The 26,624-nt window shown below is 36.0% G+C and overlaps 1 protein-coding gene across 1 annotated transcript; it reads left to right on the top strand.

Moving 5' to 3' along the window:
- The first annotated feature begins 4,100 nt into the window (after window positions 1-4,100).
- LOC141607776 (uncharacterized) lies at window positions 4,101-7,581 on the top strand. Its single transcript, XM_074427125.1, has 7 exons — window positions 4,101-4,690; window positions 4,853-5,377; window positions 5,485-5,902; window positions 6,010-6,080; window positions 6,374-6,616; window positions 6,777-6,941; window positions 7,056-7,581. The coding sequence occupies exons 1-7, from the start codon at window positions 4,101-4,103 to the stop codon at window positions 7,579-7,581; spliced, it is 2,538 nt and encodes an 845-aa protein (XP_074283226.1).
- The last annotated feature ends 19,043 nt before the right edge of the window (window positions 7,582-26,624 follow it).

The following is a 26,624-nucleotide window of genomic DNA, read 5'->3' as shown; positions in this document are numbered from 1 at the left end:
GCCTCATTTGTCCTGTTCATCAAGTGTTCATCTGTATAGGGCAAGTCTCATGGAACTTCATTCTTGGGGAGAAAAATGAAAAAAAACAGAACAATTAAATAATCATAGCACACTTTTAATAAACGAGGAGTCATCATATACTAATGAGAAGCATTGTTGGTAAAAGATTTCTGATTACCGAATCTCACAGCCATTCTTGTAAGTCTTTGCTTTAGACGTCACTTGATATTTCACAGTGTTGTCTTTCCAAGTCAAAGTTTCATTGCAAACCCTCATAATGTAACACTTCACATCAGTTCTCTGAACAATAATATAAAGTGAAATCAACAGCAGAACCTACATATCTAATACACATATAAGGCTGTATCATGAAAGAACAAAGCTAATCCATGCATCTTGATGGCTTTTGGCATCAGGAAATATAGAAACACCAACTAAAAATTTGACTTAAATAATGGAGACTTACGTCCTTGAGTAGCTTTAAAGTATACCGACACTTATTCCCATTGTACGTCTCCATATGTCGCATCATGTAAATTCCAGTATCACGCTCGACAGAGAAACTTTTATTCGGAACATACTCTTTGGCTACTACAAAATATGTAGCATGCAGCTTTGGAATCATGGAAGAAAACTTTGCACTTAACTGTTTCTTCTGTTAGACAAAAGACAATGCCCAGCAAATAAGTTCATTATATAAGAATTAAATCAGCAATTTAACAAACTTATTGCCAAACGGTGTGAAAACATACCACATATTGAATATTGACATTAAAATCTACACAACCTGGATCACACGGGTGTATAACTTCATACAAGTTATGATCAATTTCAAAACAATGAAGAAGTGGGTTGGGTGCAACAACAGGGAAAAAACCTATCAAACAATGATTAGTTGGATTTGTATATTATTTAATTATGTATTTTAAAAACTTTTCAAATATTGAACAACTTACCAATTTCACGTCTCTATAGTTGATATCCAATGAGGCTATCTGTTGTTTCAATTAGATGACCCGTATTAGAGAATAAAAAGGTACAAGTAGATAACTTAGATCAACAAAATTTAAATATCAAACTTACATCGGTTGTTTCAGTGAGAAAGAGACGGGAAATTGATCTACGATCTCTTAACCTGTTTTCATTATTCAGATAATCACACCACACACTGATCACGTCGATGTTAACGCTACCACCAAATAGCAAGGTCTTCATATCATATCGTGTAAGAATCTTGCCCCCACCGCTGAACAGAACCTCACTACAAAAATAAAACCTTAGTGTTATAGAAAGAAAATATAATACATATACCGAATAAGAAAAAAATATAAGCAAAATTAATAGACTAATACATACCCTTCATCTAAGTCAGCAGCGAATGCATTGTCACCCATCAGTTTTTCAGACTGACTCAAGGCATCCATCACGTTCACATTTCTTATGAAAAAAGGTGAACGAAAAACGTTAGGTAACTTAACTTTCCTCTTACACTTCCGAGTCTGGGAGGGGACGGTTGGGGACAGTTCTACTAGCGAAGAAGAAGGCATAATTGGAGATTCATTCAATGACAGTTGTGACGAGATAAGTATTGGTGATGCAGAGGATGGATTAGAAGGTGTAGCTAACGTACTTGCAGGGGGAGGGGATGCGATGGAAGGTGCAGCTGATGTGCTTGCACGGGGAGGGTAATGAATGGAAGGTGTAGCGGAAGTGCTTCCACGGGGAGGGGATGGGATTGAAGGTGTAGCTGACATGGTTTCACAGTGAGGGGATGGAATGAAAGGTGCAGTTGATGTGCTCGCATGGGGAACGTCCATATGACACATATCACCAGACCTCTGTGCTTCGCGGAACTCTTGAGATGTATATGACGCATCCTCACCGTGAAAGAGACTGAAAGATGGTCCCTCCCTGAGTTCCTTATCCATCTTTTTTTTCGTAACTTGGTGTTATTTAAATGCCTCACCAACACGGTTATATGCACTATTCAGAATCCCCTCTAAATCAGTCAAGATGTCGGGATCGTTGTAAAACACATCAGAGTCCATATAATCCACATACTTCTTCCCCTCCTCCACTTTACCCTCATCCTTTCTCTCCTCTTCCTCCATTTCATGGTCATCTTTCTCCTTGTCCTTCTCAACTTTATCCTCCACTTTACCCTCATCCTTTCTCTACTCTTCCTCCATTTCATGGTCATCTTTCTCCTTGTCCTTTCTCTCCTCTTCTTCCATCTCAGATTCTTCTTTACTTTGCTGCGAAAGTGAAAACCCTTCAAATAACGAATCTGCCAAAGTCGACATTTTGGTAACAGCTTCCATACCAGGAACCACAAACTTTGCTTGCATGATTGCCTTTGAGAATTCACCATAACTGTCTGCAAGAGTAACAATAGTCCCCGCTAAAAACTTAATACAATCTGTTATTTTCTTATCAACGGGACCTCCTTCTTCAGTATCCTCAACCTTTCCCTTTCCGTTTGTCTTCACTCCAGCACTCTCAACCTTTTCCTTTCCCTTTGTCGTCACTGCATCATCAACCCGTTTGTCCGTTTCAGACACTGGTGCTTTATAAACAAATCTGTCTTCTACACGCCCCTCTCCAAAACCATTTGCCTCATGTTTTTCCATCTTCACCCTCTCTCTGATACATTTGTCAGACCAATTGGCTAACAAAGGGAAAGATCGAACGACCGTTCTTGTCTTGAAAACGACTCTATCCAAGTAGATAAGACAGAAAATGAGAATTGGTCCCTTAAAGGACATACCAGGGTCTTTAGCTGCTGCCTTTTTCCAGGAAATGACATTTTCAATCATGTTAACTCGTGCAAACTTGCACAATTATATTTAGGTACATCGGACATGCAGCTTAATATATGGGTGCTGGGATAATCACTAGCTACCCCCATTAACAGAACATAAATAATATATACGAGAAAATTCCTCTTGAAATCATCTCCAGCATCCCGCTGCTCAATCATCTTCTCTACACTACTACAAAAGTAGACATAATGCAACATTTCGTGTGCAACACTTACGGTTTGTATTGCAAGTTTTAGTTAATTAAGCAACGCTTTATTTAAAAATGTTGCTTTTATTTACATAGGGCATCACTTAAAATTAAGTGTTGCAATGTATTACTATAAGTGCAACGTTCTTATACAAATGTTGCATTTTGTCGCAACACTTGAGCAACACTTATGTCACATAAGTATATTTCCTCTAAAATTTTTTTATTTTTATTTTTTTGCGCCTTAAAATTTTTTCATTCCAAATGAAATTGCGCCAATTGTTTTTTAGGGAATTGCAACCATTCATTCACACGTCTTCTTCATTCACATCCACTGCCTAAAATTTTTTCATTAGTTCTCATTCATTCATTCCTTCAAACACCGTCTTCTTCATTCAGTCATTCATTCTTCATCACATCCACCGTCTCTTCATTCTAATTCACTTCATTCAATCTCAACTTTGTTTCACCAGAAAACGGCGAAGTCAATCTCAACTTTGATTCATCCAAAACGTTGATCAGTATAATTGATTGGGATTCTGTCGAAAGGTATGATACTCATCCAATTTCAATTATTTTTACCATTTCTCATTGTTCAACTTCATTATTGAATTGTTTTTTTCGAATTTTGTTTCCTGCATCTACTTATCTTTTTTCATTCCTGTTAATTAATTTTTTTCGGATTTAATTTTTTATTTTCATTGAATTTCAATGTTGATAAGAACATTTAATTGATGTTGTTGTTGTTTATATGATTGTGACAATGTTGTTTGTTGAGTGATTTAGGGCAGTTTATAGGGTAAATGGTGGTTGAAATTGTATTAGAATAGGGGTGTGACAATACTCGCGGGTGAAATTTCAGTATTTGGGTCACCTTCAATTTTTCGCTGGTTCATCTTCATGCTTCAGTTCTGGTTCATTTTTACTGATTCCTGATATCACAAGACGAAAGTAGGAATGAGCCTGTTTCAAACATTTGGATTTTTAATTTCATAGATTTGATTAAATGTAGTAGAATATGTGAAAGCTAGCATCGTCAAGTAACATGCTTAAATATATGATTTGTGCTTATTTAATCCAGAATTCAGAGGATGAGGAATGATAGAAGTTGGATGTATATAGCTAGACGTTTGCCTGAGTTTGAAAATGGAGTCATTGAGTTCCTTAATGTGTTATTTTCTAAGGCTGTTCATGGGAGTCAAATAAGATGTCCATGTAAGAGGTGTATGAACCGATATTGGTTACGAAGACATGAGGTGTATGATCATTTAAAAGCATTTGGTTTTGTTGAGAATTATTATGTTTGGACCTTTCATGGAGAGGATCCTTTATCAACTGAAACCATTTTTGAAACCCTTGATGAAGAACCAAGTTTCAATGACAATACTGATACACTGTTAGACGATAGATTTAGAAGTTGTTTTGAAGGTCCCTCTAACGCACAAAATGGTCCCAATGATGAAGCTAAAAAGTTTTACAAGTTGCTAGAAGAGGGTCAACAGGAATTATTCCCGGGCTGTAAGAATTTTTCAAAACTATCTATTATCATTCGACTATTTTTGTACAAGACACTTCATGGAATTAGTAATGTGGCATTCAATGATCTCCTCAAATTGCTAAGAGACATGGTTTCGGAAGCTAAAATTCCGGTCAACTTCACTGAAGCTAAGAATATTGTAAGGTATTTGGGTCTTGATTATAAAAAAATATGTGCGTGTCCTAACGATTGTACGCTATTTTGGAAATAGTTTGAAAATGCTGAAGAGTGTTATAAATGTCATGCTTCAAAATGGAAAAAATGCGAAACGAATTCATCTAATAAGACTTCAAACACTTTGAATAGTCGTCGTATACCTGCAAAGGTATTATGGCATTTTCCACTACAACCTAGGCTGCAAAGAGTATATATGAATTCAGAAATTGCAGAAGCTATGACATGGCTTGCTGATAAACGTCCGAAAGATGGGTATCTAAGACACCCTGCGGACGGGTTAGCTTGGAAGGACTTTGATTCTCTATACCCTTTAGTTGCTAATGAACCTAGAAATGTAAGGTTAGGACTGGCTTTTGATGGGTTCAATCCATTTCGAATTATGAGTGTATCTCACAGTACATGGCCCGTTGTGTTGGTCAATTATAATTTGCCACCTTGGATGTTCATGAAACCGGAATATTTTATGCTATCATTGCTCATTCCCGGTCCCGAGGGTTCTAGGAATAACATTGACGTATACTTACAGCCTTTGATTGAGGAATTAAAAGACTTATGGAATGTAGGGCTCGAGACATATGATAAATTTAGGAATGAAACATTCAAGTTACATGCTACTTTGACATGGACAATTAGTGATTTTCTGGGGAATTCAATGTTATCGGGATGGAAAACAAAAGGGAAGTTTGCATGTCCAAGTTGTAACCATGAAACAGACTCCTTATATCTTAAACATAGCAAAAAAAAATGTTTTATATGGGTAGTCGCAGATTTTTAGATGTTAATGATCCTTTGCGCTGTGATAAGAAGTCTTTTAATGGTAAAGTTGAAGAAAGACCCCCTCCCATACCCCTAACAGGATTTCATGTATTAGAGGGGTTGTCTGATTTTGTGAATTCTTTTGGGAAGAAAGAGAGGCAAAAGAACAAAAGTGATTGCCCGTGGAAGAAGAAGTCTATATTTTTTGAATTGGCTTACTGGAAACACAATAAATGTCGGCATAACCTAGACGTGATGCACATTGAAAAAAATGTTTTTGACAATGTACTGGGAACCTTATTAGATATCTCTGGTAAGAGTAAGGATCATCCAAATGTTCGTTTTGACCTATTAGATATGGGTATCAAAGTAGAGCTACAGCGTCAACTATCAGAAGACCAGAGACATGTCTTTTTCCCAAAGGCATGTTATTCAATGTCTACAAAAGAAAAGGATATCTTCTGTCGTGCTTTGAAAGGAACGAAACTACCTTATGGCTTCGGCTCTAATATTTCGCGATGTGTGATTAGCCTAAAGGAAAGTTTCTGGATATAAAAGTCATGATGCTCATATCATCTCACATTACTTGCTTCAAGTTGCTGTGAGAAGGTGCCTTCCTAGGCATGTGGCGCTTCCTTTGATTAGACTAGGAAATTTTTTCCGAAAACTGTACAGTAAAGTCCTAAGTCAACAAGAACTTGATTACTTAGAATCTGAAATTATCCAAATATTATGTGACTTAGAAAAAATATTTCTCCCAAGCTTCTTCGACATCATGCTACATCTGCCCATTCACCTAGTAGAGGAAATTAGGCTTGGGGGTCCTGTGCAAGGGAGAGGGATGTTTTTCATTGAAAGATATTTATGTAAATTGAAATCATATGTCCGAAATAGAGGTCGTCCAGAAGGATCTATTGCAGAAGGTTATTTGATTGAGGAATGTATGAACTTTTGCTCTCAGTATGTGGACGGAGCCAGCACAAGATATGACAAAACCATAGGTGACATGTCAGCTACTGAAAAAGATGAACCTGAAACTACAATTTTTGGTAATTGCGGTCATCCTTTGGGAGGAAAGAAGAAAAGAAATGGACGGCTGTTCACCCTAGACATCAAATTAGCTGCACAGGCGCATCGGTACGCCTTATTTAATTCGAGACAGTCAAGAAGCTGATCAGTGCATAAAGTAAGTAACTTTATCATATAATTTGATTACTAACATTATAACATAATCATTAATTTATAACTACGTTTACTTTTTTAATTTATGAATTTATTGTTTTACTGTTTTATGTAGAGAACATGAAGCTTTTGTAAACTCTAAAAGAAGGAAAAGCAAGTGGAAGCGTGCACGGAATCATAGTCATGAATTCCCAAACTGGTTGAAGGAAAAGGCGAGCCAAAACGGTGTCTCTGAAGAAATATTTTGGCTTGCTAAAGGACCTAGTCCTACAGCTAAAAGGTTCAAGGGTTATTATGCAAATGGTTATGAGTTTTATACCAAATCACGCGATGCCTGATGCAAAACACAGAATAGTGGAGTAACCCTCTCTGCTTTAACTTCAAGTTTTTCTAGCTCTAAAGACAAAAATCCTGTTGATGGGGATGTTACGTATTATGGTGAAATTCTAGAAATAATTAAGCTCAACTATTGGTCTAAGTTTACAGTTGTTTTGTTTCGTTGTGAGTGGTATCAAGTGGAGAAAGATGAATATGAGATGACTTGTGTTAATGTGAACAAATATTGTTCAGTGGATGATCCATTTGTCATGCCATCCCAAGTGCATCAAGTATTTTATGTGGTAGATCCTATCGTAGATGGTTTGCAATATGTCATGACTAAGGTTCCAAGAGATATCTTTGATTATAACATTGAAACTGCGGAACCTAATAATGACCTTATAATGCATTCTGGGCATGTGCAACTTCAAGAGAATATCAGATTGTCAAGAGAAGATATAGGTCCTACGGTTGTTGATGCAAATACTGTATTGGTTAACACTAATAATTTGTGTGATTTAAATAATGACAGTGATGACAATGATGACACCTTATGGGACTGGATGCAAGCTGAGGAAGAAAATAACGATGAGGACTTATGAGTAGTGTCTAGAGAAGATTTTTTATACATTTGTAGTCTGCAATTGATGATTATTATGTGCTAATTATGTGACATTTTGCAGTTTCATTTATAATAAATTTGATTTTTTGTCTTAATTTTTTTTTTTTGAAACTTTAATGCAATTGAAGTATGAAAGGAAGCTTGAATGAATATGAGAGAGTTCGCTTTCAAAAAATTGCACAAAATCAGGCAAGGCTGGAAGAGTTGGGGATACAGAATATCATAAAGTCGTCGAAAAGCCTGGTGGAAAGTAGCAAGAGAAAAAGACGAAAACAAAATAATTTAGGAATAACAAATCATTCCGACAAAGAAGAGGATGATCTGGATTATGTTCCTAGCAACAATGAGGAAGAGGATGATCATGTAAATGCTGAAGTTCGTCATAAAAAGGTTACATGATCTACATATTTTTTTCTCTGATCTGTTCATATTTTGTGTGTATATATATATATATATATATATATATATGTTTACATGTCTACCTATTTATGAATATGCAGGTTTCTCAGTCTGGTAGTCGACAACGTGCACAATATATACCACCAAGGTCAGTGATGAGATACTCCAATTATACCAGATTGAGAAATCAATGTCAAGCTAACAAACACCAACAAGGGTTCGAGCTCCAGCAACTGTTTCACAAAGATCAGATACGGGAAAGGCAGGATGCATATAATGTAAACCCTACTGAGAAAAACGATGTGCGAAACATGACTATGGCTGACATGATCTAGAGGAGAAACCAGATGCAAAAAGAAAAAGAAATGGGTAATGATTTTGATCAGTCATCACATTTCACCCCTACCATAGAAGACTTAAACATTGGCTCAAAGACGCATAAAACTTATATCCAGCCTTCGCCTACTAAGAGAGATACGATGGGAGGTAACTGTATCATATCAGAATATCAGACTTAAACATTTTTATTTTATAATTATCGTAAATTAACCTATTTAATTTTTTCAATCAACTTATAAAAAAAAATGCAGTTCAGTACAAAAATTCATCTCAATTCGAACGAGATGAACTTATAGCAGCATGTTTTGGAGGAGATCCATTAACGGATACTAGTACTGAAGGCGATAATCGTGATACATCATCACATAGCTCTGAAGAGGAATATCCTGAAGATGAGAGTGAGGAAATAAACTTAGACATTCGAGATCTTGAACTAGATGGTAAATTAATATTAGTTTCTTGTATGTTTTGTTTATATTATATATATTGTATATTATATGGATGTTTTCTTATTTACTGCTTGTAGCTATCTCGGAAGGCGGTACAAGAGGACCAACCATGTTACACCATGTACACACGCGGCCGTTGGAGAAAAGGGTGGTCATCATTCTAAACCAGTATGGGCAACCAATTGGTCCCATAATGGAGAAAGAAGATGTTGTAGGTGAATTTGCTCGTTTTTTAGGTACATTAGCTCGAGATTATACCTATGCTCCCTTAGTCTTTGACTCTTGGCGGAAAGTCCCTAACAAAAATAATTTTTGAGAATATGTCTTGGTATGCCTCTTTTAAATTATTGTTTACTTCAATTCAGTAGCGCGTTTTTTATTTTATTTTTTAAAGTTGTATCAAATCGTTATATTTTATGCAGAGAAAATATATAGTACCAGATGAAGGTAAAGACTGGGTAATGAAGACTATTAGAGATGCGTGGAGAGTCCACAAATGTCGTTTCAAGAAAAAGCATTTCTACCGCTATAAAGTTGATAAAAGTAGGTGGCGAAATAGATCTAAACTAGTTCTTGATGACGACTTTCTAAAATTACTTGCCCCATGGAAAAAGAAGTATGAGAAGGTGATATTCATCTCCTTATACTTGAATATATAAGTCATAATTTTTTTGGCTATATATGCTATAGAAATTTTCTATAATTACGCAAGTGTGGTTCACTATTTCTATGCATTGCTCTAATGTACAGAAACGATGCTCTCGTAACCGTGATCGTCGGTTAACTCAGAAAAATATGCACACAGCTGGCCCAAAAAGTTTTGCACGTATACGAGAGGAACTGGTAATTTTAATGATTGTCATCAGTTATGAACTATAGATGCTATTTACTGAAGAAAAAATTATGTTATTCCTCATTTTACAGAAAAATGAAAATCCAGACAAAGAGCCACCTTCTCTTGCTAAATTGTTTGAACATAATCGTGCAAGAAAAATTGGAAAAAAGTACAAAGAGTCGTATGACGATACAGAAGCAAAGATAGTAAGTTAATCAATTTTCTGTCATGTTCATAGTTATTATGATGCATTCGAAATATTTTTTGGCGAGTGACAGTCAAATTATAGTCTAATTATAGACAGAAATGAAGAATTGTGTACCTGATGATGGAGAATGCCCAACAGACCCCTTTTTTAGTGTCATCGGCAAGGAATATGACGGTCGTCGTAGATTATATGGCAGGGGCGTGTCTAATAAAAAGTTAAAGGAGGTGAATGGTACACAAACATCTTATGTGGTTCCAAGGGAAATTTTGGAGTCTCTGAAAACTAGTCTACGTGAAGATTGGCGAAAAGACATGGACTGCAAAATGACTAGACGAATCAAAGAACATGAAGAAGAACATCTCAAGAAGAAGGCGGAGTTAGAAATCATCCAAAAATATATTGAAAATCAAAGAGAGTTAATGAGAGAGCAAATACTGACAAAGATAATTGGAAGGCTACCTCCAGATGTTGTCAAGGAGTACTTATCTTGAGGTATATATCTTCTTCAATGTTCATTCCTTTTCTCTCTTTTCTCCAGTAATTTTAATTTTTTGTCGAAAAGTTTTTACTGATTAGGCTGCATTAAATTGTTGATATCTTGCTTTTCTTAAAAATATCCTCGGATTTATTTGATATTTCAAGGATCTGGGCATCTTGGAAATTATATTCAAGGAACTGGGATATCTTGTTTGATTTCTGGAACAAAATAATAGGCAGACATGATGATGGGAGTGACAGCTAGGTAGTGAGATAGAAATTAAAGTTGAGTAGTTGATGAAGAATCATCTCTAAGGCTTGAATCTGTGCCCTGTGTGTAAAATACCCTTATGCTTGAATCTGTGTTGTCTGTGAAAATTATGTTACATTAGTGAGCCCCATATTGTTGGGTTTACTTCTAAAAAGGTGCGAGTTGCTCTTATAAATATTTCTGAATGTCAGGATGTGCTAAATCATTTCTGCTAGCTGTAGACTTATAGGCAATTTCATCTGTCTTTTGGCTTCTGCAACATTGTGTAGGTAGTAATTAGAGTACTGAATAGAGCTTTTAAATGCTTACATGGGTATTTAGGTGGATGTGTGAGAAGTAAGTTAGACATTCTCATGCCTGGTGGAACAATCAATCAACAAATTTCTGACAGTACGGACTGGGATTCTGATTCGTAAGGCAGATACCCTGACTGGCCATGTGTGTCCATGTTCTATTAGTTCACTAGAAAATGTACGTTGAACTCTCCATGTTTGCTTAGAAAACGTACATTGAACTCTCCTTGTTTGCTTAGATGCGTAAGTTCAGCTGTTTTCTTACAGATTTTAGCTTGTTTGCTTAGATGCATAAGTCCAGCCTCTGCCTGTTGACAGAGCTAAGGCCGTGCACATACGAGCATATGTCATTCTTACAATAATGCCTTAATTGGTTACCTTTTGCGGTACCAGATGATTCATATGGAATTGGATCTATCTATGAGTCGCCTGTTGATGAATGACCAAAAATGACGCATTCAATAATATGTGTATTAAGTACAATATTTAGTATTTTAGTCAAGATCCTAGTTATACAAAATTAAGTACTAATACACGTGAACTACAAAGTCGAATGAATTCTTAGGCGTACATTCCAGAATGCAGAAAAATGCTTGAGCGACTTGTATACCCTACAATCACTATAGCTAATTCCTGCACTTAGGCAGGCTGGGTTCATTTACTGTATTCCGCACATAGGCTGCTGATCTCTTCAGTGCAATTGAATCACTCTATTTTCTGCACATCCTTGTTAGTTGTCCTTTAATGCATTGCTTATTTCCTGATAAGTTGACGTCTATGTAGTGATATGTCACACAAATCAGAGCCTTTGAATTCCTCAAATCTAATTGTGTTCCATTTTTTATGTTACAGGTTGCTTTGGGTTCATTTTTGGTTCCGATAGCAACACATATATAGATTGTCAATAATCGTTAAGCATTTGTTCTATTTAAAAATTTGTTAAATTGTTTGTTCTACTTAATTAAACATTTGCGAAGTTCTACTTTTGATCCTTTTTTGAAATGTAATTGACATATATTTTTGAGACTGAATCTATTGGAATTTTGTAATGTTTTGCAATTGAATGCACAATTAGTGAGAATTACAATTGTTGTCTTACAAGTTTTTATGGTGCACTTTATTAATTAAGAATTATTTTTGGATAAACTAGTGTTGCATTTGTTTAGTATAAGTGTTATTTTTGGACGTAACTAGTGTTGCGTTTTCAAAATAAAAATGTCGCATTTATTTGATATAAGTGTTGCTTATCAACATGAAAAGTATTGCATTAGTTCGGGAAGTGTTGCTTTTTTTCACAAGAATTGTTGCATTAGCAGATAAAAAATGTTGCCTTTGCAATTGGAAAAAGCGTTGCATAAACATGACCAATGCAACACTTTACAAAAGTGTTGCTTCAGATGAAAAAGTGTTGCATTAAGCGTTGCAATGAGCTAATGTAACAAGACTTGATGTAGCACTTGATTAAGTGTTGCATAAACTCCATAGCAACATTTATATGACATTATGCAACAATAGGAAAGTGTTGCTACAACATCACAATGTAGTAGTGCTAGTAAAACCTTCTTGGTAATATTTGTGGTCCTAAATTGCTCCTTAAATCTCCGGGCAGCCTCTAAATAACCCTCTTCTTTACAGTACCTCCCAACTGGATTGATATCTAATGGCCCCATACGAATTCCAGTGACAAGGTAGACATCCTCATCTGTGATAGTCAAATCCCCATTCTTCAACAAACAAGTGAATGGATAGAAAGACTCCACAATCCATCTAGCCAAATGGCCATGGATTTGTTCCGATTGAAGTTTTAACAACTCTCCAAAACCCATGCTCTGAATAGCTTCAATTTCCTTCTCAGGCGGGTTCGAGTTGATAAAATTAATTATCAAAGAACGACACATCCTAGTTACCAGCGTATCATAATCTTTACCACACTTCCTATGTGGAGTTCTTTTCCTACTAGCATTGCTGCTAGAATCTTTCTTATTAGAAACAGTGGACACTCTCCTTTTTTTGGTAGATGGTTGAACATATTTCGGTAAGACATCCTCATCAACTGGTCTTTTAGTACGAGGACTCACTCGACGTGGAACAACTGTTTCTGTTTTAGTAGCTTCCTTGTCAGCTGTTTCTGGTTTAGAAGCTTCGTTGTCAACTGTTTCTGATAAGACATCCCCACCATCTGTCAAATATTAAACAACATCAATTAGGTGATATGCAGAAGTTTTTAATGCATTAATGTCTCAGCAGTTCACCTAAAATGAGAAATTTTAGCATTAATGTATCAACAGAAGTTGCATCAAATAACCTAGTAACAGATGTAAAATTTTAATGCACATATAGTGCTTTGTGATACATGACAAGGTTGTTTAATATACATATGTTGCCGGGTATCCTAAAACGGTACGGAAAAGGGTTGAGGGTTGGATTCGGCGGACCGCTACCGCGGATCCGCCTAATCCAACCCTCAACCCTTTCCCTTCTCACATTATCGGCCGCAAGACCAAAAGACACCCTAAAGGGGCCGAGTGAACTCTTTTTTGGGGACGGGATTAAAAGGAGAGGGCCGGGTATCCTAAAACGGGACGGAAAGGGTTGAGGGTTGGATTAGGCGGACCGCTGCCGCGGATCTGCCTAATACAACCCTCAACCCTTTCCCTTATTTTTCATACATGTAGAAGACTGTTTAATGCACATACTCTGCTTTGTCATGCATGTACACGGTTGTTTAATAAACATATGTTGCCGGGTATGCTAAAACGGGACGGGAAAGGGTTGAGGGTTAGATTAGGCGGACCGCTACCGCGACTCCGCCTAATCAAACCCTCAACCCTTTCCCTTCTAACATTATCGGCCGCGAGACCAAAACATACCCTAGAGGGGCCGAGTGAACCCTATTTTTAGGACGGGATTAAAAGTAGAGGGCCGGGTATCCTAAAACGGGATGGGAAAGTGTTGAGGGTTGGATTAGGCGGATCCGCTACCGCGGATCCGCCTAATCCAACCCTCTACTCTTTTTCTTATTTTTCATACATGTAGAAAACTGTTTAATCCACATACTCTACTTTGTCATGCATGTACACGGTTGTTTAATAAACATATGTTATCGCGTATCCTAAAACGGGACGGGAAAGGGTTGAGGGTTGGATTAGGTGGACCGCTACTGCGGATCTGCCTAATCCAACCCTCAACCCTTTCCCTTCTCACATTATAGGCCGCGAGGCCAAAAGACAGCCTAGAGGGGCCGAGTGAACCCTTTTTTGGGGACGGGATTAAAAGTAGAGGGCCGGGTATCCTAAAACGGGATGGTAAAGAGTTGAGGGTTGGATTAGGCGGATCCGCGGTCGGATCCGCCTAATCCAACCCTCAACCCTTTTCCTTATTTTTCATACATGTAGAAAACTGTTTAATCCACATACTCTACTTTGTCATGCATGTACACGGTTGTTTAATAAACATATGTTATCGGGTATCCTAAAACGGGACGGGAAGGGTTGAGGGTTGGATTAGGCGGACCGCTACCGCGGATCCGCCTAATCCAACCCTCAACCCTTTTCCTTCTCACATTATCGGCCGCGAGACCAAAAGACACCCTAGAGGAGCCGAGTGAACCCTTTTTTGGGGACGGGATTAAAAGTAGAGGGTCGGGTATTCTAATACGGAATGGGAAAGGGTTGAGGGATGGATTAGGCAGATCCGCGGTAGCGGTCCGCCTAATCCAACCCTCAACCCTTTTCTTTATTTTTCATACATGTAGAAGACTGTTTAATGCACATAAGAGAATATAAGAGAACCTTCGACGAGCTAGTAAGGGTGCTGCTATTGTTTTCGCTTCTTCATGTGACAAATGTGGCATATCCCGCAACATCTCATCAACTTGTTTAATTTGACTGTCATTAAGTGGATTAAGATGGGTGTTCTTAAATACATTTCTTCGTTGGTGAACATGCATGATGAATTTGGCTGCCATATTACCTGTCATAAAACACTTGCATCTTTTGGAAATTAGTCTATCACGACTACGCACTATCGTCATGCCATTAATATCATTAAATCGTAAATTTTGCAGGTAAGCTACCATAACACCAGGTGAATACGGGAAGAAAAGAAAGAGTTTAGCCCACAATTTACAGACATTGGCCATGCTTGCCCTATCCGAGCAACTATCAAGTAGGTGGAAGATTTTTGACACAAGATCTGGATCAGTTAAAACATCATATCTTGATTGATTGCGACAATCAGTGAACTCCATTTTGGTAACTTGACCAAGGTAACTCAGAGAGTCTGTTTTCTCTTGGACATATTGTTGGATAAAAAGTTCTCGTTCTACTTCCTCGCGATTGACTACCCAACCTTTGCACCAATTTTCTATATTTTTTTTCTGTATGCAGAATTGAAAAGAGGGAATACTTTTAAATGGAGGAAATAAGTAAAACTTTACTTGACTCAGTATAATAGTTACTAACTTTAGTAGCTTTAATCACAGCGCATATGCTGCTTAGTATGCATTGTTTGAACTTGATATTTAAACAATTTCAGTAGAAAATCAACAACATACATCAACAACAACATGGGGAATTAGGGTTTGATTATTGCGTAATTAGGTTAATTAGCAAAAATGTGAACAATAAGATTACGAATCTAAGAATCTGCCATATAAGGACAATGAATTAGCCTAATTAGCAAAACATTTGGAAGTTCAGTCCCTAATTTTATGATTTCAACCAATATACGTAGTTTCTTAACTTCCCCAACCCTCATTTTCAAGTTTCCCCAATCTAATTCACGAAAACCCTAATTTGCCAAACATAATTCATCATTCCAACTGTAACACATTAATGAAGGCTTAAATTCGACTAATATAATCGACGAATTAAAAAATTACAAAGACAGAAAGACAGAAACCCTAATTTCACAAAAATTAATCATCAATATCGAAAGTTTACCTCGTTGAATTACCAGGATCTGTTGCTGGAAAAAGCGTCGAAGATTTTGATCATCGAGGAGCTTGATCGGAATGTTTGTGATGATCGAAAGTGGAGGAAAGAGCTAGAATGCGATTGTCGAAGAGAGAGAAAGGGAGATGAGGAGAAAGGGAAATTTGGAAAGTGAATATGATTGAAGGGTTTAAGGGGTGCGTTAGTTACAAAGTTTTGTTTTACTGTTCATCTGACCGTCAATTATGAGTATGATCTAAAGGCTGTAAGTGGTTCTCATGGTTGTCATTATCTTGATGGTTCTCACAGGATCCCAAATATATATATATATATATATATATATATATATATATATATATATATATATATATATATATATATATATATATATATATATATATATATATATATATATATATATATATACCCCCACCCATGCCACCCTATCCTATCTCATTTTATGCATCACATTTCCACCACTCAAAGAAAAGAGAAAAAGTGAGCGTTTAGAAGAGGAGAAGATTTTGTCCCTCCATCTCGAGTTCGTAAGGTAATACCGTCTTATACTAGCCTTTATGTTATTATCTTATACCATTGACTCACCCGCAACTCGGACCCACTGTGTGACCACCTTAACCGACCCTGGATCCACCGTTGACCACCATAGGGACGGTTTGACCGACTTAGATCTATGGATTTTGGTGTGTTGTGACTCGATTTTTGGGCTAAGGTTTCGACCTCTTTTGTGGTCTGACCTGGGGAAGGATTGGGTGGCTGTCGTCGAGGGCGGTAAGGGGAGTCGAGTAGTGGGCATGGGTGACCGCGGGTGGCGGCATAGGGGGTTGTGTCATGGGTTAAAAAACGGAGTGTGAGGTGTGTTTGTTGTTGTCGGGTGTTGGTGTCATGGGGTCGTGAGGTCGTGAGGGAGGTGCCACTGGTGGCTGGGCAGTGGTCGAGACCACCTTGGCCAGAGGGGGAGTGCGATGGTGGCTCACGGTGATGGTGGTGTTGGTTGGGGCGAATGTGGTCGTGTGTAGTGTGTGGTGAATTGTTGTTGTTATCGAGGGTGTTGGGCCAGCCGTGGGCCACCTTGCCTGGTGGTGTTGGTCCACGGTGGCAGCGGCAAGCGGTGGTGTGAGTTGTTGCTTTGATCGGGTGTTGGAACGGGTCTGGGTAGTTAAGACGAGTTTTGTTTAATTGAATTCTTATTTAATATTAATTAGATTAGTTAGTAATTAAATATATTTAATTACTTTAATTAGGTGACGTTTTATGAAGCGGTATTATTATTGGATCGGGTTTGCTTATGGAGCTTGCGAAAAGGTAGGTTTATCCTACTCAGTTTCATTGTTGCATTTATTTATAAAATGAGTCTTTATCATCCATTTGCATTGAGTGAGTTGTATTGTATGATATCGGTTTTGACGGCTCGACGTGTCGGGACATTTGAGGAACCGGTAACCATGGCATATTTAGCATGTCATGGTGTATGTTGTCTGTCATGCATTTCATATTCTGACGGTTATTGTATATTATGATCGTATATGTTGGAGGGTTTATTGTTGTTGTTGTTTTGGAGACGTAAGATAGTCGGGAGACCGTCTTACGCTTGAGTCGCCTCTTGGAGCTTCCCACTCCAAGAGGGATGTGCACATTAGTGGATTGAGCTATGGAGGGACTCGTGTGTTTGAGACACGACGTCTGGCAGGGGATCCGGTTGGCTTCTGGAAATGGTACGTCTGGGCGTGTTCTGGTACCTGTTTGTGATTGTTGATATGTCTAGGCGTGTCGCGGTACCAGTGTGGTTGTCGGTATATCTGGGCGTGTCCCGGTACCGTAGTGGTTGGTTTTTGATAGTGTCTTATTCATATCATAGTCATGTTGCGTACTCACAGACTTTGAGTCGTGTCACACTTTATTTATTTATAGAAACTGATGTTTGTTGTGTCTGTATAATTTTCACATATTTTCGGGGTGGCCTGTGTCGATCCATAAAATTTTTACGATCATATGGGGAGTAGGTTAAGTACATGCTTTGCTTGTTGACGTGATAGGGAGTTGGGCCGCGCCTTGACTCGGAGTCGAGTAGTGTAGCATGGATGATATAGTCATAGATGAGTTGTATTTTATTTATTCATTAGTTTATGTTTGTAATAACTAACTTGTATGTCATTTATTTAATAAAGTTTCTTAATTATACTTTCGATTTCACTGCCTCGGGAAACCGATATGGTAATGCTTCAGTTAACTTGGCCGGATAATTGGGGTGTTACAGCTGAAGCTCATTCATGCAAACGTTGGGCTTGTGAGCTGTGCACGGAATATCATGCACCAGTCTGAGTCGTAGCGCGGGTTTGTGCGTGTGAGAGAACAAGTCTTGCGTCGTGGAAGGGCGGCTTGCATGGTGGTCGGCTGGTGCGAAGTAGCACGCATACCTACGCATTGGTGTCGACCCCATGCATGTGCCTAGACGTGATCAAGTGAAGACGGTGTTTGTCCACTTTGATTTTTTATGAGATTGTGCACGATTTTAGTGAACCTCTTGAAACAAGTTCCTAAAGCAAAATGTCTTGGTAAATTCTTGATTCTGTTTTTTAAAGTCTAAAACAACCTCGAATCGGGTTTTATACACTGAAACTATTTTGGACTTAAAATACTTTTCTTTTACTAGAAACGATGCATTTATCTCATAAAAAGTGTTTTTGTAATACCCGTAATTATTAGTGTAAAAATAATAAACTTTTTTAATTGAATTAAAATATATTCGAACGTGTATACTCTGTACAACGTAAGGGTTGGTTTATCTTATCGTTAATTTGGCATTTAGGTCGTTAAACGAGGTTGAGAACGAGTAAGTAAGACTATTTTGATATAATAGTTAGTAAAAGGTTAATAATGAGACAAGTTTGGGGTGAACTTGAGACGGAATTACGTTGGTAAGTTATACGATAATAGCAAAATGGGTTGCACTTGAAATATTGGCCTTCAGGATTATTCATGTTGCTATGTCATGTGGTCGTCCGATCGGCCAGCTTGAGATCGAGAACCGGCCAACCGGCTAGATATGTTGTGTAGTATGGGGAAGGTAGAGTGAAGGGAGCTAAGTGGATTGGTTGTAGATCCTCGGCACCTGTTGAGTCGTGGCGACCGATGGCCAGCCAGCTGGCCTTGCCTCGATTATTGGTCGCTGTGATTTACGTGTGTGGATTGTTTTTTCATGGTTGTAAGCGTGAATTCTAGCCCTAATACCCCCATTATTCCTTAAATACCGAACTAATTAAACTCCTACCTCTCGAAAAGAAAATTAAAGCAAGATAATTATCAATCTTCGGTCGGGTTCGTTCATGATTAATTATATGCTAGGTTTAATCATCCCCTTCGTCTTTTTTCTTCAATTCAGTGTCCATTTTCTCTAATTCTCGGCTTAAAAATTCAATAAATTCCTCAAAATCTTCAAATATATCACTCATCCCTTGTAATTTTCTAATACTTTCATTCTTTTCACTCAAAACTTTTAAAATTATTCCCATGATTCAAAAATCTTAAAATTACACCCATAAAAATTTAAATTTGACCATTAGATGTTTTTGAGGAATTAGGGGTATATTATTGAAAAATATTGGAAAAAGAAATTGATTTTGAAGCATTCTAATGAACGTGTCGTTGTACACTCTCAAACACATTTATACCCAACTACTAGCATAACAAGCAAGTCAGGGTCGAACCCAAAGGACGGGGGTACTCAAATTGTTCAATCTAATTGTAGTTGCACTAGGGTGTCACGATTGGTTTGGGCTGAAGATTCTAAACTAATGAAAGCAATGAAAAACAATGTAAGGTATAACAAGAAATAAAAACAAGGATGTGATCAAATGATAAATAATAATAGAGAATCATGGGATCAGAGGAGAATCATGGTGAGATCAAACAAACAAGTTTCATAGATCTAAGCAATTATTATTGTTGGAATCAATTTAGTGTATATCTTACAATTCCTAAAAGAAACTTAGGTCTCGGAGCCGAGTCGGTCAAGACTTTACAACACCTACAAGTCGACTTGGTTTTCCCTATTTATGGTGAGATAACATAAATGAGTCCTAGGAAGGTGTGGGTCCCGGAACCGAGTCGGTCAAGACTTTACAACATCACAATCGACTTAATTCTTCCTAATCAACTATATGCATTGTCTAATAAGACTTGAGTTGGATTATGTCTTACAAGTCTTGTTGAAAGGATAAGTGAAACATGCTAGGTTGTCAATCAAGCATTTCATCAAACATGACATGTGCATAAGTTGGAAAAATAATAAGCAAGCAGTCATATGAACTCATTAAGCATCTATCTTCCTTATGATTAACTCCCCTAATCCCCCATTAATCCCTAGTTAGTTTACTACTCACTCATTATCATGGAAAACATGTTATCAATGATGTCAATCATCTTAATAAGTATAAACATGATGAAAGAGTGAAACAATAAACAATAAACAAGTAAAGAGTAAAGGAATTATACCAATCATAAGATGAACAAAGGGAAAGGACAGAATAATAGAAGGAACTTGATTGATTGATGAAGAGTTGTCAATTCTCCAATAATAACCCAATAATCTTCAATTACCCAATAAGATCTAAGATTGCTTGAACAATAATTAAGGAAAGATTAATGTGTAATTTATGGAAAGATTAAATGTTAATCTATTATAATCTACTACTTATGAGAGCTTAATCTAAACTAAGGAAGCATGATCTCTTAATTGTTATAAATGGAGTGTATATAGTAGTACAAGGATTAGGTTAACTAAGGGTTTAAATGACGGTTAGACCCTTTAACTAAATTTTGCGCTATTCAAATCCCAGGAGGAACCGCACGACTCTCCATTGCGAAGATAATATTCCTGCCGAAAAATTCTTCGTCCTTGCTTGGGGACGCCCATCCTGAGCTTGGGGACGCCCGTCCTGACGGTCAGCTTTTCTATTTGAGCTCAGATTGTGAAACGGACGTCATTTCCTCACCTGGACTCCTATTGGAGTTATTGAAAAGCCTAGACCACTTGATTTTTCGATGTTGTTTCATCTATCATAGTTTCAGAGCCAAACAAGAAACTCTTGATTTGGTTCCAAGCAATTTCCTCTTGTAATGGCTCCCTTCTCGCCATCCTTGCTCAACAACTTGTGAAGATTTATTATTGGGTTGTGGGGTTGTCCTTCATTACCCTAAAACTTGATTTATTGAACTACGGCATTTAGCCTTGGTCTCCTCTACGATGCTTGGTCGTTGGATGTTATCAATTTAGCTCTGTTTTACTCCGTTTGGGCAAGGTTAATGCTCCTCTTCTACGAAGGACACCAAACCTCATAGAATATACTTAATAGGAAGCTAAAGATAAGAAACAACCCTAATACAAAGCATAGGAACTAGTCTAGTTAGGGGACTAAATGTGCGTAAATAGGAGTCACATCAAATATCCCCAATTCGAACCTTTGCTCGTCCCGAGTAAAGAGGCGACTAAGACTATGACTCTTTTTTAAACTAATACTACTAACATAGCCGTTGTGAGACAATTAGCGGGTCTCACTCAGCCCCTTTAACTCATAACAAGATATCTATGAGGTAATATGCCTTCTTGCAAGGCAAGGTGTAGTTTGCCAAAATGGGCATACATCCAAGCATTAAGCACACAAAACAAGTAATGGATGTATCTACAAAAGAATAGCCATTTTCCTCATCAATGTGGTGGAAATCATCTAAGAGGGAAGCAATCTAAGGGTACACACTCCATCATAGATATTATTTCTCCAAGTCACTAAGTCTAAGAGGATACAAACAAATCACCTCCAAGTTATGTAAAACTAGGCTACTTTTGTCCTCAATCGCTAAATGTTTTCGTCAAGAGTAGACTCCCTATGGTGTTAGAAACACTGTAGGATTGTTGAATTCCCCCTCTTGCCTAGACAAGAAGAAGGGTCGTCCCTTCTCCACCATGCAACAAAAATAGGATCATCTATGGATAAAAGGGATCAAGATATTTTGAGTTTCACGATAGTTGTTTGCTTTTTCGTTTGTTCCCCCCCCCATTTTTGTAGCATTTGACGATTAAGAACATTTCATGCCTTTTTTTTTATGTTTTGTTTTTTGATACTTGGCAATTTGAATTTTGCATTTTTGAACATTTTTCAAAGTAACCCCATTTGTAGCAAGAGTACTTCTATTAAAGCATAGGAGTCTATTTTTGCTCCTCTTTTCATTGATGCAATTTGCAAACCTTTTGATTTTGATTTTGGTACTTGAACTCAATTTGGTGATTTTTGTGCCCATTCCCTTTTGTTGACAAAAATTGATGATAGAAGTAAAAGAACGGTTGCATGGCTTCAAAGGTCACCTTGGAATAAACGGTAGCTAGGGAGTTATCACACCAAGAGGTTTTCTTGACTAGGCCTTAGTTCATGGGTCAAATAATATTAGTATGACATATCCTAGGTTGTCTTGAGAGTATTCTAGCAAACAAAGTCTCAAGGAGAAAAATTATCTACAAGGGCCTTATATACACTTGTCAAGCTTCCCAAATAGGTATTTTCAGAAAATTTTCTAATATGCAACTACATACCATAATGCAACTAAAATATATACAACTCTAATGCATATGCTTCTATCAACTAAAATGCCATATAATCTAGATGCAACTCCGAACAACACATAGATACACAAACCGCAACAACAAAATACACCATATCCTCCTTGATATGTAAGCCCATCCTCCACATATGAATAATGAAAAGAAATGGAAGGTAAATAGGGATTAGAGCGATCATACCAAGCGGTTTTCATATTACCTTGCTAATGCCTCAAATGAAGTGTCGTATCTATGTGAGAAGAGGACAAAAACACAAGTATATAAAATTCTACACTACTAAATTAAAGAACATGTTTTTGGTTTTTCAAATTATCAAATTTTTATGGATTTTGTTTTTATGAATTTAAAGAACATATTTTTGTGATTTTTCAAATTTTTTCCAATTTTTATGTATTTTGGAATATAAATTTCCACCCCCCACTTTATTTTGGACATTGTCCTCAATGTAAATGTAGGAGTCGGAATAAAAGGAAATACATGTTTCTGGATTTTTGGAAATTGAAGTACAAATGCAAATACAATGATATGAATGAATGCATGCTCTATGTAAATGCAATTATCCATGACATATATAACAAATGAATGCAATCTAAACTACACTAGATTATGCATGTTTTAAGTAAATACTTAGGTCACCTATGATCAAACCTCCACAAACCGATTTAAGCACTATTTCTAGTGTAATAAAAATGAGGTTTGGTCATTAGTGACTATACATGAATGAAAATTTAACTATATGCAACTAGCTATATGAGACATGTGAGATATATTACAATGTAAGTTATACTATATGATTGACTATGATGTATGTTACTTCATGGTTGAACCTCCCCAAACCAAATTTAAACATGCCTAACAAATGAAATAAAGCAAGTACAAGAAATAAAATTCTCAAGGAACCAAGATCCCTCAAGAAGAAGCACAACTAAAACTAGACTTAAGAACAATTTAAATACACAACACCGTCCCTGGCAACGGCGCCATTTTGATGAACGTGTCGTTCTACGCTCTCAAACACATTTATACCCAACTACTAGCATAGGAAGCAAGTCGGGGTTGAGCTCAAATGACGGGGGTACTCAAATTGTTCAATCTAGTTGTAGTTGCACTAGGGTGTCACGATTGGTTTGGGTTGAAGATTCTAAACTAATGAAAGCAATGAAAAACAATAAAAGGTAAAACAAGCAATAAAAACAAGGGTGTGATCAAATGATAAACAATACTAGGGAATTATGGGATCATAGGGGAATTATGGTGAGATCAAACAAACAAGTTTCTTAGATGCATGCAATTATTATTGTTGGAATCAATTTATTGTATATATTACAATTCCTTGAGGAGATTTAGGTCTCGGAGCCTAGTCGGTCAAGACTTTACAACACCTACAAGTCGACTTGATTTTCCCTATTCATGGTGAGATAACATAAATGAGTCCTAGGAAGCTTTGGGTCCCGAAGCCGAGTCGGTCAAGACTTTACAACACCTACAATCGACTTAATTATTCCTAATCAACTATATGCATGGTCTAACAAGCCTTGAGTTGGTTTATGTCTTAAAAGTCTTGTTGAAAGGATAAGAGAAACATGCTAGGTTGTCAATCAAGCATTTCATCAAACCTGAAATGTGCATAAGTTGGAAAAACAATAAGCAAGCAATCATATGAACTCATTAAGCATAAATATTTCCCATGATTAACTCCCCTAATCCCTCACTAATCCCTAGTTAAGAAAATACTCACTCATTATCATGGAAAACATATTAAAAATGGTGTCAATCATCTTAACAAGTATAAACATGATGAAAGAGTGAAACAATAAACAATAAACAAGTAAAGAGTGAAGGAATTATACCAGTCTTAAGATGAACAAATGGAAAGGAAAGAATAATAGAAGAGAACTTGATTGATTGATGAAGAGTTGTCAATTCTCCAATAATAACCCAATAATCTTCAATTACCAATAAGATCAAACAATGCTTGAACGATAATTAAGGAAAGATTAATGTGTAATTTGTGGAAAGATAAAAAACTAATCTATTCTAATCTACTCCTAATGAGAGATTAATCTAAAATAAGGAAGCTTGATATCTTAATTGTTTCAAATGTAGTATATGTAGTAGTACAAGGATTAGGTTTAACTAAGGGTTTAATTGACGGTTAGACCCTTTAATTAAATTTTGCGCTTTGCAAGTCACAGGAGGAACCGCACGACTCCCCATTGCGAAGACAATCTTCCTTCCAAACAATTCGCTCATCCTGGCTTGGGGACGCCCGTCCTGAGCTTGGGGACTCCCGTCCTGTCGGTCAGCTTGTCTATTTGAGCTCGGATTGTGAAACAGACGTCATTTCCTCATCTGGACTCCTATTGGAGTGATTTAAAAGCCTAGACCACTTGATTTTTCAATATCCTTTCGTCTATCATAGTTTCAGAGCCAAACAAGCAACTCTTGGTTTGCTTCCAAGCAATTTCCTCTTGTAATGACTTCCTTCTCGTCATCCTTTCTCTAAAACTTGTGGGGATTGATTCTTGGGTCGTGGGGGTTGTCCTTCATTACCCTAAGACTTCATTTATTGAACTACGGCTTTTAGCCTTGGTCTCCTCTTCGATGCTTGGTCGTTGGATATTATCAATTTAGCTTCGTTTCACTAAGTTTGGGCAAGGTTAGTGCTCCTTTTCTACAAAAGACACCAAAACTCATAGAATATGCATAATAGAAAGCTAAAGACAAGAAACGACCCTAATACACACTAAAAAGTATAGGAACTAGGCTAGTTAGGGGACTAAATATGCGTAAATAGGAGACATCACATTCATAAATAACAAAATTGAGTTAATTATTGTTGAGTAGGGATGTAATCAAGTTTAAATAGTTTGAAAATAATCTTTGTAATTTTTTTTTTTGAGGAAAACACACGAGGGCGTTACTTTAATAACGAAAGATCATTAAGGTGGATGTTATTGACATGGCTGCTCAATTCATACACATTAAGGTTAAAGACCTAAGAGATGACATGGTTTTCTATGCTACTTATATTTATGGTTTTAATAAAAAATGAGGAGATGGTACCTTTATGGAGTGCTCTTACCAGCAGTGTAATACCCGTATTTTATTTACCTCGGTCAAAGGCTAGTCAATGGTAAATGAGAAAATATATTTTATAAAATATTATTGTACTCGACGAGTTATGTTATAAGACAACATTATATGGTGGCGGTAGTATTTAGTTATATGAATTATCATAATAATAATAATAATAATAATAATTATTATTATTATTATTATTATTATTATAATAATAATTATAATAATTATAATAATTATTATTATAATAATAATTATAAACATAATTATTATAATAATAGTAATAATAATAATTATAGTAGTAGTAGTAGTAGTAGTAGTAGTAATAATAATAATAATAATAATAATAATAATAATAATAATAATAATAATAATTATTATTATTATTTTATAATTATTCTTATTCTAATAATAATAATAATACTAATAGTAGTAGTAGTAGTAGTAGTAGTAGTAGTAGTAATAATAATAATAATAATAATAATAATAATAATAATAATAATAATAATAATAATAATAATAATAATAATAATAATAATAATAATAATAATAATTATAATAACAATAATAATAACAATATACCAATAATAACAACAACAACAACAACAACAACAACAACAACAACAACAACAACAACAACAACAACAACAACAACAACAACAACAACAATAACATTAATAATAATAATAATAATAATAATAATAATAACAATAATAATAATAACAACAATAACAATAACAACAATAACAATAACAACAATAATAATAACAACAATAATAATAATAAAAATAAAAATAATAACAATAATAATAATAATAACAATAATAATAATAATAATAATAATAATAATAATAATAATAATAATAATAATAATAATAATAATAATAATAATAATAATAATAATAATAATAATAATAATAATAATAATAATAATAATAATAATAATAATAATAATAATAATAATAATAATAATAATAATAATAATAATAATAATAATAATAATAATAATAATAATAATAATAATAATAATAATAATAATAATAATAATAATAATAATAATAATAATAATAATAATAGAGAGAGAGAGAGAGGGAGGGCGATTTCTG

This window comes from Silene latifolia, chromosome 10 (genome assembly GCF_048544455.1).
Source record: "Silene latifolia isolate original U9 population chromosome 10, ASM4854445v1, whole genome shotgun sequence".
Classification (NCBI taxonomy): Eukaryota; Viridiplantae; Streptophyta; class Magnoliopsida; order Caryophyllales; family Caryophyllaceae; genus Silene; species Silene latifolia.
Note: the sequence above shows the minus strand (reverse complement) of the source record. Positions and strands in the feature narration are given on the sequence as shown.